We start from the raw sequence: 12950 nt of genomic DNA, 5'->3' as shown, positions 1-12950 counted from the left end.
AACTACGGGGTATATAATTAAACTTCAACGACTTCACTACTCCTTTCCAACTATCCAAAATTCTCGCTCTACAATCAGTATAGGCAAGTCCACCATACATCATTCTACTACAGAAACCCAGAGATGTGAAAATCATTCCCGGACTAGCACTCAGCCCGGTTGGTTTTCAATGTTCTCGACTTTGAGACTATTGGATCATGACTTGAAACTGGTGAAAATATATGACAATATGTAGGCGCAATATCCCATAGTTAGCTTGAAGGAAAGGGATTAAGTTCCACGAAGTGATGTGCATGAATTAAGGGAAGCGCATAGTCGAATATAGAGAGCATGTTCACGATATGCAGACCAAAATAAGCTTGGAAACTTCATATATAACCCAAAAGAGTCTTTACAGCGCAGCCTCAGACATTGAATAATCTCAAACTCAAACTCAACCCCATCCCCAAAGCAAAGACTCTCTTTCAAGTCATCCCACCAAATCCCACCTCTTTCGATACAAGCCCGAAATCCTTCCTCTCCTCAAAGCACCCTCACGTCTCACATAATGTACCGGTAGAGTACACTTATTCCGAGAATGCTTCTCCGCCTCTTCATCTATAGTTGAATAGTCAACAATTAGATAGTGACACCAAATTTATATACATTCACAGAGATAGATATTGATTCATTGGAGTTGAAGATTATCTCGTTCTCAAAGTCCTGCTATTTTAATATCTTGATCTTCTTTCCAAGAAGGAGTGCATATCGTTGAGGTGTGGAAGATGTGGCAGCGAGGAGATGAGATAAGATTCTCGGGTGGGTAAAATGAAGTGAATGAGGAATGTGGATTGATGTTTGCGAGTAGTCTTTTTTTGAATTTGTTGGTCTGGGCTGGCAAGCATTGGAAAGAGAATTTGATAAATCTAACAATAGATACCTAGGTACTAAGACATGAAGATGGAGGTTTAGAGCTCGAGGGAGAAAAACGGACAATCTGAAAAGTCAGTCTATCGCAGCAAGTGCTAACAGTAACCTAGCAATAAAGGATACAAGCCGAACCATAGACTTCCAACGGTATCTCAAAATTTGAAATCATATTTTTCGTTTAATTCGTATGCCTTATGAGTACAATCCTAATTACAGCCCCATCCAAACACCTACACCATTTTTTAATGTCCCACACCACCCGCCACCCAATCATTGAAATTCGCATCACCTGGTTGGGGAAACATTCCTCCGTTTTGAACCTCTCCATTCGCTGGTTGTTGTTGCGCATTTGCAGGTGCTTCACCTCTTCGATGCGCCTCCTGCCTCTGTTGTCTATATACTATCAAAAACACTAGTGCAGCTGCTAAGCCAATAATAATAAGACTTTCTACCAAGCCATCGTCAAGGATGTCATCATAAAGTCCATCTGCGTCACCTCCAGGCATAGGGTCATGGACAGAACCATAAGCATCTTCTGCGTCGTAATCCGCGTAGTATGGGTGATCATCTTGCAGGAAATTGCTAACCCATTCCGCTAGAGACCATTGTTTCTTGGGAGCTATTGATATGTTAGAAAGTCTGCTCCCTTCATTTAGGTTTTGAATAACTTACTTGGTTCGTCAATGATAGAATTTATTTTGCCATGCGTGAATGAATTCCACGCACTTCTGATGCGTAGTTTTAACAAACTGAGGGTTACGGGTAGATACGCCTCTTCATTCGTCTCCAAAGCGTGATCATAATATCTCTTTGCGAGATGGAAATCTTGATCAAGGCCAACACCATTTTCATGCATCCAGCCTAGATTGTATAACGCTTGTGCACTTTGAGGAAATTCAGATGCAGATGTATAACAAGCTGCAGCCTTCTCCAAATCTACCGGTGTGCCGATACCGTTAAGATAATAATCACCCATTTTAACTAGAGCGTCTGTATTTGCTTGCTTAGAAGCTCTAGTCCAATAAAGCAGTGCAAGTGCAGCATTCTGTAATAATTTAGGTCGAGTGGTGGATACAAGAGTTAGCCATGTCGGTATGGTTAATTTCGACTTTTGTTCATCAAGGATATATGCAACATTGGATTGCCCTTTTTCGTATCCTTGTTCAGCTGCATGCATATAACCAATCAAAGCCAATTCAAGATCGCCTTGATCATAGGCATTGTTTGCTTCGGCGAAGGACGTCAGAAGTGGTTCTGCTTTCTCCGCAACATTCTTGTAGTATGCAGTCGCCAAACTACAACTTCGCTCCCGGCCAACTCCTTGATCAATAAGTTCGGCGAGGTAGTAATAAGCTTCAATATTACCATATCGTGCAGCGAGTTCGAAATATCGATTGGCTACTTTGATATCATTATCAGTACCTTGGTCTAGATACATAGCTCCTAGATTGACTTGAGAAGGCGCGTAATCTTGATCGGCAGAAGCTTTGAAGTATTGCTGTGCTAATACGGAATTTTTGGGTACTCCTAGGCCATGAAGATACATCAAACCCATTCCATATTGAGAACCAGCATCTCCATTTTTAATACCGCGTTCGAACCAAGTCTGGGCTTTTTCGTAGCTCTGATCGACACTCTCCCCCCTAAGATACATTCGTCCTAGATATCCTGCGGATTTGGCAGCAATTTTGTCCAATTGTGGTTTATCATTTTCGATAATCTTTCCATTTCTCGTCCAATATAATTTGGCAACCTTCGTGAAATACCATTTCGCACTCTTCAAATTTCGTGGAAGTCCCTTTTGGCCATCGTAATGAATGCGTCCTAGGCTGAAAGTGGCCTTAAAGTCACCTTTCCTAGACATCAGATCGAGATACTCTAGAACATCATCCAGTGCGGCGTGAGCATCTGAACTTGGTCCTCCGCCCTTTGCATTGTGTCCGGCACTACTAAAACTTGCTCCTTCACCATAGACTCCTCCATCGTCATCTGCAAGTTGATAAGAATCCTGAACATATGCCATACCTCCTGGTGGCCCGGATCGATGCCATTCGATTGCTTTATCCGCCACTTTTTTGTAATATTTAATTCCCGAATCACAATTTCTTGACATACCGATGCCACTATGATGTCGATAAGCAAGAGTCATCGCAGATCTCGTACTTCCTCCTTCAGCGGCGAATGTATGGTATAGCAAAGATTTCGCTTGATCCTGCGCAACAGCTCCTCCAATCCCCGTTGCATACATGAATCCAATCATGTGTTGTGCCGAACTGTTTCCATCCAATGACGCCAATTGATGATATCTCCTGAATGCCTCGCTATAGTCTTTAGGATATGAGTAATTTCCGTAGAAGTTGATTTGTGCCAGGAGATAGATAGCATCGGAGTTATTGACATGAGCTGCTTGTTCCAGAAGTTGCACTGCTTCTGCGACTAGACCTGGGGCTTGATTATGCGCCGGACTCCTTCCATCCGGTGGCGGTCCCTGAGTCAATTTGGGAAGGCTTGCAGCGACGTATTGCGTCAAAGTTTTGACAATTCCGGAAGGATTGGATGTGGAACGTGGATGTGATCGTTCATAACGTTGAAGGGAATGTAAAGCTTTGTCAACTAACTCATTCTCTTATACTATGTTAGCAAACATAGAATTTGAGTCTTATAAACTTGGTCCTCACCAGCTGTATTCCTTATTGGTGGCGCTCGATGTGATTCTTGAGCTGCAGACGGCTGAGCTTGAACAGATGGCTTTGGACTCCCTTCTGCCGTGAGAGACGTCGCTAGCTCTTCTTCCTGGACCTGCGCATAACATATTGGGAAAAGAAAGTGACATAAAACTATGACGGCACAAAGTCAGTATTTCCCAAGCTCTCTGTGAATTGTTCGAAACCTTACGAATGAATAATGGCAGTATAAACCGCTGTCTCGGGCTCTTCATCTTGTCAGAACCTCTGTGTATAAATGTTCACTTCGGGTTTGAAGTAGCAAAAGAAAATCCGGTCATGATTCCATGATAATGACCAATAATCAGGATGAAGAGGTCAATTGTATAAATTGGCGGGGCTTTGTAATGCTAGGTTGCTATCTCAAAGCTGTCATCTTCGGCAATCCGCGCCAGGAAGCTCCGACCGAAGAAGCTCGAAAACCACGATTAAAGATTGTGTCAAATTTCAACCAAACAGTTGGAATATTATGCCGAACAAACATATCACGTATTATTCATTTATGACAATATTAAGATCAATATACAAATATGTTTTTACTTTTTTTAACTTATGAATGCCGGTGCCTTGCAGTTGCTATATTTCCGGATATCAGTTCTCACCCCTCCATGACTTGATTTGTCCATCTTCACCAGCAGTCAATACTGCCCTATGCTACAAATCGGAAATTGTCAGCTTGTATACAGACCACACGGTCTGAAGACTATGAGAGGAGAACATACCGAATCAAGGAAGCAAAACGATCTGACAATCTCTGATCCATGAGCGCCATCAAGTGTAACCTTGGTCTCAGGAGCAAATACCCAAGGCTTTCCCTTTTTCAATTGAATCAAATCGAAGTCGTTCTTGCTATGACGTCCGATCCCCAAAACAGCTCCTCCATCTGGTCTGCACAGAACGTTTGCTACATACTCGCCTCCAAGGTTTTCTCTCATATCACCATATACCACTGGAGCCGGCTCTTCAACCCCTTCTTCTGGGTTTGTTACTAGTTCGTACATGGAGAATTTCTCATCATGTGAAAGAGCAAAGATATTGGTACCGCTCAGGAAGTTGGCGTGATGTATTGAATGACCATGGTTGATTGTCTGATGGAGGGCTTCTTCCTCCTCTGAGATGGTGATATTATATATATTGACAAGACCATCCGTTGAACCAGATAATAGAAGTGATTGTTGAGTCGGATGGAATTGTAGCTGGAGGAAAAATCAGCAAATATACTCACAATTTGGTGTGAATGTAACAAACTTCTGTAACATCGTCACTGTGACTTTCCACGTACTGTACGATTGGTGCAGCTAAAGATCTTGCGTCCCTACTTCTGTTAGTCTAATGAACATTCTGTGTAGTGAAAGCAGGAAATGCCTACCAAATTGAAACAGTTGCTTGGTGATTTGTTAATTCTGTTCCAGCAGCGATGCCGTTTGTATTTGAGCATGCTAAAGACAGAATTGGAGCGCCTTGGTCTATTTGATCGTCAGAATATTTTCCATGAATATTTGGCCTTCTGCGAACAATAAAGCTGCCCGAAGTACGTATAGTGTAGAGAACTGTTCGTAACATTCACGATCCCCATTAGGTACCAAGTCAAATTCTACCATCTCACTCGAGAAGATCATTCCTTACACCCAGCCACGTAAAAGAAACCTTAAGAGAAATGATCTCACCACTCTGAACCTCTCCGACCTTTCCAGCAGTCCTTGGGTCAATCAGACACACTTTTCCATCTCTTCCAGCGGTGACGACAATAGAACTATCGCCATTTCCGATAGTCTTCAGACATGTAACATCAGAATTGACTTTCTTAATAGTATTCAGTGGTTGTCCGTTTAAAGCCGTTGGATCTAGCAATCGCAAGCAATCGTCCGATGAAATGGATGCAAGTCCAGCTGCGACTGGCACAATATCATAGATATATATTGGCTCTGCACCCTTGACTTCGAAAATATCTGAGGCGAAGAATCTGTACATTGTGAAGCACTTAACAATGTAATCTTTTTTTAGTTGTGCTTGGGAGAGAAACTTTTTGAGGAAAAAAATTCAGCCCTCGCCGGCGAATAGAACTCAATTTGGATACTCAGGAATTTTCGTTCCAAAACTAACAGTCTTTATAATCTACAATTTCGAAATGCGATTCGATGTTTTCACAGCCAAGGGAAGAAATTTGATATTGATTTATTATTATCACGTGATCTATCGAGTTTTGATATTATGGTCGAGATTTCCCAACTATCATATTGCTACCTCGTTCCGCTTCTCGAATTCCAAAATCTTATCGTAGATTTGCTACAGTGGCGCATCTTAGTCTTATTTTCTAGTTGGTCAAATCAAAAGTATCGACCGTTGTCAGTTATTGTATCTCCTTCCGTAAATTTGTCCATTGACTTCATTTACAAACTCTGCTTGTTGATAATTTCTCAGCTGTACTTATCGTGGTTGTTCTTTACCTTGATCAAAAGTAATGCCTCATGGTAATCGCCTTCTTTCCTTGCTCTCTTGAGTTTCCGTACCTCATCATCATCCAGTCTTCGGCCAACTGCATCTTCTAATTCCTTCCTGCTTATTTTCTGACTGGCTCTTTCTTCTTTGGAAGCCTTCAGCTTTGGTTTGAATCTTGCTTGCATTCTAATTCGTAAAGTAGTATTGAAATTGATTGAATCCGCATCTCCTCGGATCTCTGGTAGAGCATTCTCCTTTGCGGATGCAAGTGGCTTTATTGTCAAGAACGTATCTCGCAGTGTTTGTATCTGAAATGTACCTGGAGTATCGGCTGTTGGGATCGACAAGAAAGATTCCAAGGGCGACACAGCTTCGGTATTGGCTGATAGAATTCCGAATTTGTCGCAACTCAAATACCTGAAGATTGATCAGCATTGCTAATTTACAGCAGAGGAATTGCTATACATACTTTCCGTGATGGCCCTTGAAACTATAAGTCTCCGTACCTGCTACCTTGTTGGCAACCCATACTTGTCTTACATCGTGAGGTTCGGCAGTGGTAGGATTGTTCTCGATCATATTCTCCAGCGCACTTGCAAATACCTTTCCATTTGTATCGCAGGCTATACATGATGGTGAATCTGAAGGTAAAACGAATACAACCGGCCCAACTACATCAGCTGCAGCTTCTGCCGTCACCCAGGTATCATCATCTGGCGCGGCGTCTTCTTCCTGGGGCTTCGCAATTGCTTGGGAGGTTGACGCTTCTGAATCTCCAAACTTCTCAGCAGTATCAACGCGCTTTCTTTTCTTCGTTTTCTTATCACCTTTGAAGGACAATGGTTTGACCATAGTTCTTGTGTTGATATCTGGTATTCACTTACAAATGAAGAGCTGCTTACCCGTGTGTTTGGAAACAAGCAAATGACGGAGGTTCGCGATAATCGGGCGCTGCCGAGGTCGGTTAATTATCGGCACGTAATCATAACAGTTCCCCTCCTGCCTATTCTAACTGTACGGCAGCGCCTTAGATAATAAAACTTCAAGCCCATCCACTTTCAAGTTTTCTTCCAAACTTTGAATATTTCAAAGCTACGTTTGTGATTATCCTAATAAATATGGCGCCTTCCCCGGTGACAGTAAGTCTAAAAGATTTACAAAGTGGTATGTCTCAACGTGATGCAAATTTGTCCTGCCTCAGCTAATTTGATGTCACAGGCAATGTTTCTTTATCAACATTAGAAGAGGCTTTTGGCCCCGAGTCTTTAGGTATTATTCTTGTCAAAGATGTTCCGGAGCCATTTGTAGAGTTAAGACATAGTCTACTCTCATATTCGTCTTATCTTGGAAACTTGCCCGAAGCCAGACTAGGTCAGTATCATAATTACATTTTGAGGCAATGGAAAAGGTCTGATGTCCAGCAGAGAAAATCGAAAACGCGGCTGCAAAATATCTTACTGGCTGGTCTCGTGGTAAAGAAACTCTAAAAAATGGCCAAGTGGACACACTCAAAGGATCATACTATGCGAATTGTGCCTTTTACGTCGACCCATCTTTAGCATGTGCGATTCCTACTCCTGACTTTTCACCTGAAAACTTTCCCGAATATCTCAGTCCAAATTTGTGGCCTGGGGAAAACGTATTGCCTGGTTTCAAGAACACCTTTGAGAGATTGTGTCGAATTATTATTGACACCGGAGTTCTGGTCGCCCGGGCTTGTGATAGATATGCAGAGAAGGAAATTCCAGACTACAAACCTGGGTACCTTGAGCACGTTGTAAAAACTTCAACAACAACTAAAGCAAGATTGCTACATTACTTCCCAGCAGAAGCCAAGGACTCTTCTGATGCCCTAGACGATGATTGGTGTGCAACACATCTGGACCATGGCTGTTTAACTGGACTCACATCGGCTATGTTCATCAACGAGACTCGAAATCCACCCGTGATTCCAGTATCCTACTCATATCGTCCAACTACCCTTAGCCCTCTTAAAGAGCTCCCTGCGTCTCCGGATCCAACTGCAGGGCTTTACATTCAGTCTCGAAGTGGCGAGACTGTTCAAGTTAAGATTCCCAAAGACTGTATCGCTTTCCAAACGGGAGAGGCCCTCGAAAGAATTACTAAAGGTAAATTCAAGGCAGTTCCTCACTATGTGAGAGGTGTACGACCAGGCATTGCAGATGGTGAAAACGAAGGAGGAAGAATTGCAAGAAATACTATTGCCGTCTTTACTCAACCAAATTTGGACGAGATAGTAGACTCAGAGATGGGTATTACTTTTGGGGAGTTCGCGAGAGGAGTAGTTGAGAAAAATACAACAAAGTGAGGTTATTCGAGCAGATCATTCACAATTTCATACGGAATACCCAATACAATTTGCTTTCATCTAAAAAAAAATATCGTTATGCTCAATCGTTTAGCGAGGGGGTATTGGGGAAAATATCGAAGTGGCGAAGCGCATAACTCCCAGTATCTCAGCCCAAAAGGCTCCCATTTGCCCCCCATTTTGTTGTATCGGATTGAAAATCTTCTGACCAAGTGAAAATAACAATTAAATCCAAGGATGGACAGCGGGTACAAAGGCATTGGAAAGACGTTCCAAGACTGGGATCTTAATTTCATTCTGGTGGCAATAACCCTAAATTATTCCTCGTATCTCAAGGTGCGTCCCGGGAGCTGATTGGTTTTTGGCGTATTTCTTTAACTTGTCGAACAATCCAGAACCAAACTTTTCTGGTGCCTAGTTCCTGGAATCGTCGTTTCTACTAAAGTTCGTCCGGTGCTTAATGGTAGTGGCCTGTCGCACCATCAAGAGGCCCCACCACACCCACCATTAGCAATATTCTTTGTTATATGTCAACGCCTCAAATTGACCCCAATTCTCTCTTTAACAGGAGCCCGATCTTTCAAATTAGAAATCGATAAAAAGAAAGAGTTGCTGGATAGGTTACATTGCGTTCATTAACCTTGTTACCTGCCGGTTGTCTTTGTGAAGCCCCTTTCAATCGACCGAAATACTGCTCAGCCACCATGCAAGCAAGCCACTTTATATTTTAGTGATAATACCAACCCCATAAATTTGAGCTTCGACGACAACATCATTCCTTACGTAGGTAGCTTTGACCCTCGGCTTCAGAAAGTTTGTCAAGAACGTGCCTCGAGCGTGCGTATTTTGTGCATTAGATAGACTTTTTCTTTTGACTTTCTCATCAGTGATCACCCGTGAGGGTGTCACTTTCGCACCTTCTTGACCTCTTTTGGATCACTAGTGTAGTCGTCTTTCATAGAGATTGAGACTTTTTGTTTTTTTAATTTTTATTTCTTAAAATTAGAAATCGAGTTGGATTAGATCAAAACGTGAACATCGGGGGAAAATGAAAAGTGGAATGTCGTCCTATACGTGGTGAGACGGTTCCAGAGCAAAGCAAAAAGTCTCTATTGTTATGCATGCACTTATGTGGCATGTGCAGCCAACGGTAAAGTCACCGCTAGCAATTATGTAAGATCATACATCTTTGAGTTGGCATGGCAGTGATGATCAGAATGGCTGGTTCGCTTTGTACCGAGGAGTAAGTGATGCTGCAGTACAGTTGTCACTGGTCAGTCTCTCTACCGGTATTAATGAATCATGATATCACTAAAAAAGTCCTTTGGTGTCGTGCTCCCCCTGACTCTTTTCTCGAAACCTCAGCTGCAGGGCCCTTGGCGATGAGTTCCCACCAGCCTTGACCAACAACAAATCATTATCCTTGTCAGTAATAAATGTTATGGTGTATATTATTACTGGTCCGTTGCTCCGATCCCCTGACCATTTACCACTCGCTCGGCCCCATACACCCCTACGCGAAATGCAGATCCCCCAGCTCCACAACATAATCTTCCTTGCTCGGAGACTTTGAATCCGGGTCAGGCTCATATATACTGTACAACTTTCAAAAACCTCATGCAAGATGATGGATCTTGGCCACCACAAACAACATAGTACACCGGGGTAACCTATTTATCCAGCATCATTGTTTCGAATGGCCGAGCTATTATCCTCGCCAACATGACAAACGGCTCAGGGACTCGAAGTCTATATGATCGGCCATATGGTCACGACTCTCTCATTTGCCTTGATTCAATGAAAAAGGATAGGATTTTCACTTCCTGTTTTCTTTTGAACTGCAAACTTGTCATGAGCTTCGGTAGCTTTTAAACACTACCCCCAATACGGCAATTAAGTGTTAATCTGCGGGGAGAGTGGACAGGTGCGGTAGTCGAAAAGTTCATCTGATTCATCTCAATATCATTTCTTGTTGGCCACATACTATTGAAGAGTCTATTGGAGAGTCATTTCCTTCCCTTATTCCCAGACTTATATATCTTCGTCTTTCCTTCGCGGTTTCAGGAAAATCCACTTCACGTTCCCTTGATGAATATCAAATAAACATTCTGCTTTATACATATACATAATGTACTTTACAAATACCGTTGGTACCCTGCTCGCGGCTACCTTGGTAGCTTCGAAACCAATGTAAGCCTTCACACTTCAGCTTTTATCGCCTCTCACTAACATTATTGCAGTTACCAAAGAGGAGTTGATTTTGCATACGGGTCAACACCCGTTAGAGGAGTTAACATAGGTGGTTGGCTTGTACTTGAACCATGGATTACACGTGAGTAACTGCTGATTGATGTTGATTTGTGGTAGATGATATTGACATTCGAACAGCGTCGATCTTTCAAGCAGTTGATCAATCCTTGGGAATAGTCGATGAGTAAGTTCATCTCTTTCTTCTCTCTATTGCTTTGATATTCAAGTATCAAGTATCACTTTATTTCATGACTTGACAGAGACACCTAACAAGTAGTTCAGGTACACATTGACACAGAAACTCGGCACAGATGCAGCTCTAGCGATCCTCAAACCTCATGTAAGTTTCACTGCTCACGATCTCAGATCACACCTCTTACGTCAAACCAGTGGGATTCATGGTGTACTGCCGACGATTTTCAAAACATAGCCAACGCTGGCTTCAACACAGTCCGCATCCCAATAGGATACTGGGCATACGAACTCTCTGAAAATGAACCTTATACTCAAGGTGCAGCCCCATACATGGATGCCGCCATCGACTGGGCTCGTGGCGCCGGTCTAAAAGTTTGGATCGACCTGCACGGAGCTCCTCTTTCTCAAAACGGATTCGATAACTCTGGACACAAGACTTCGTCGCCGGCGTTTGGACAGGGTGATTCGGTTGCAAAAACTCTTTCTGTTCTAAACACTATTACCGAAAAATATGCTCAGAAAGAGTATCAAGATGTAGTAGTTGGTATTGAGTTACTCAACGAACCGGCAAACTGGGATGTCAATTTCGATGTATTGGAACAATTTTACAGAGATGGATATGGACAAGTCCGCGCTGTTTCCGATAGTATTGTGGTAATCCATGATGCGTTCTTGGCACCAAGTAACTGGAACAACATCCTGTCTTCAAATGACAACAGTGCTTATGGAGGTATGTCTAATCTCCCTTTCAATTACACACACTCATACACAGAATACTAACACCCCCCAGTCGTCGTCGACCACCATGAATACCAAGTTTTCAGCGACTCCCTCGTCGCCATGTCCGCCGACGAACACATCAACTACGTCTGCAGCAACGCCGGCGCCTACACAGGCGCCGACAAATGGGTCGTTGTAGGTGAATTCACCGCCGCCATGACCGATTGCGCCTTTGCGCTCAACGGCTACGGCGTCGGCTCCCGCTACGACGGCACATATCCCGGTTCCTCACATGTCGGTTCCTGCGAGGACAAATCGGATATTACGAAGTGGAGCGACGCGTTCAAAACGGATATGAAGAATTATTTGAGCGCGCAGTTGGCGAGTTATGAGACGAAGGCGAATGGATGGATTTTCTGGAACTTCAAGACCGAGGGTGCGCATGAGTGGGATGCGGCAAAGTTGGTGGAGTATGGAATTTTCCCGGATTTGAGGGCGGGTACTCCGGCTGCGATTTGTTCGTAGGAATTTGACTTTGGGGGGGAGTGTGTGGTTTGAGACGGGGAAGGGGGAGGTTGCAGAGGATGAGAGGAAATTGTAATTTAAGTACATATACCCAGAGACTTGGCGATAAACAAAAGTCTGTACAGTTATGATATACAAGGGGAGATGGTTTATTTTTATTTATTTTGTTAATTCATTCATTCATTTATTTATCTATTCATCCATTATTTGCCTAACTACGAAGCCATCCGAAATATCGAATGGTGTTACTTAGCAGAGCAGTGCAGTGAAACAAAACATCGTTAAAAGAAGAAAAAAAGCTTCATGTATCGTACATGTCCTCCTCCCATTTCATATCGAAGAATATCTTCTCAGCTGTTCATTCATGTACGTCATGCCTGATATTCATTTTTCTGACTCTCCTTAAGTCCAGTTCCAGATCGCTGGTTTGTGTTTTTTTTTTGAAACTGATGTGTCTGCAAAAAGCGACCTTCCATATGTATCAAAGAAAACAAGCAAGAAAGGAAGAATTCGTCGTGAATCGTGATTCGTATCCAGTTTGTGGAATCCCCTCTCCGATTGAAGTTTCGTAATCACATCGCAAGGTGCGTACGTAATTTCGTTGTTTCGTAAGAGAGAGATAATAAGAAGTACAGGATTTGAAATAAATAAAGAAGTGGTGAGTGATTTGTCATGGGTAAAGCGAAGAAGCGAGGAAGTGATGTATTGGAAAGGGGGTAGGAAGGAGAGGGAGGGAGAAGCGGAATGCGTTGAGGTTCTTAGGTTTTTTGCTTTGGGGTTGGAGATTATTGTCCTGATTGTGTTGGGCATCTAAGGATATGAAAGGGATTGGAAGCGAAGTTTCGAGAAGGGGGGCGATG

At 42.9% G+C, this 12950-nt stretch overlaps 5 protein-coding genes across 5 annotated transcripts; 2 read left to right on the top strand and 3 right to left on the bottom strand.

Moving 5' to 3' along the window:
* Positions 1–1151: 1151 nt before the first annotated feature.
* On the bottom strand, positions 1152–3847 carry EAE97_001319 (uncharacterized protein; the record flags this gene model as incomplete). The annotated part of the gene is made up of 4 exons (XM_038871830.1): positions 1152–1528; positions 1582–3534; positions 3588–3746; positions 3805–3847. The coding sequence occupies 4 exons, from the start codon at positions 3845–3847 to the stop codon at positions 1152–1154; spliced, it is 2532 nt and encodes an 843-aa protein (XP_038737731.1).
* A 376-nt stretch (positions 3848–4223) lies between these two features.
* Positions 4224–5603, bottom strand: EAE97_001318 (uncharacterized protein; the record flags this gene model as incomplete). The annotated part of the gene is made up of 5 exons (XM_038871829.1): positions 4224–4286; positions 4355–4828; positions 4881–4947; positions 5002–5098; positions 5300–5603. The coding sequence occupies 5 exons, from the start codon at positions 5601–5603 to the stop codon at positions 4224–4226; spliced, it is 1005 nt and encodes a 334-aa protein (XP_038737730.1).
* A 446-nt stretch (positions 5604–6049) lies between these two features.
* EAE97_001317 (uncharacterized protein) lies at positions 6050–6923 on the bottom strand (the record flags this gene model as incomplete). Its single annotated transcript, XM_038871828.1, has 2 exons — positions 6050–6488; positions 6541–6923. 2 exons carry the CDS (start codon positions 6921–6923, stop codon positions 6050–6052), a joined length of 822 nt encoding a protein of 273 aa, XP_038737729.1.
* A 266-nt stretch (positions 6924–7189) lies between these two features.
* Positions 7190–8400, top strand: EAE97_001316 (uncharacterized protein; the record flags this gene model as incomplete). Its single annotated transcript, XM_038871827.1, has 3 exons — positions 7190–7235; positions 7290–7442; positions 7496–8400. The coding sequence occupies 3 exons, from the start codon at positions 7190–7192 to the stop codon at positions 8398–8400; spliced, it is 1104 nt and encodes a 367-aa protein (XP_038737728.1).
* Positions 8401–10528: 2128 nt separating this feature from the next.
* On the top strand, positions 10529–12090 carry EAE97_001315 (uncharacterized protein; the record flags this gene model as incomplete). Its single annotated transcript, XM_038871826.1, has 6 exons — positions 10529–10590; positions 10641–10732; positions 10789–10834; positions 10933–10990; positions 11041–11575; positions 11636–12090. The coding sequence occupies 6 exons, from the start codon at positions 10529–10531 to the stop codon at positions 12088–12090; spliced, it is 1248 nt and encodes a 415-aa protein (XP_038737727.1).
* Between the last annotated feature and the right edge of the window lie 860 nt (positions 12091–12950).

Source organism: Botrytis byssoidea, assembly GCF_014898295.1.
Source record: "Botrytis byssoidea strain MUCL 94 chromosome Unknown BBYS_002, whole genome shotgun sequence".
NCBI lineage: Eukaryota > Fungi > Ascomycota > Leotiomycetes > Helotiales > Sclerotiniaceae > Botrytis > Botrytis byssoidea.
This window is presented reverse-complemented; position numbering and strand designations above follow the sequence as displayed.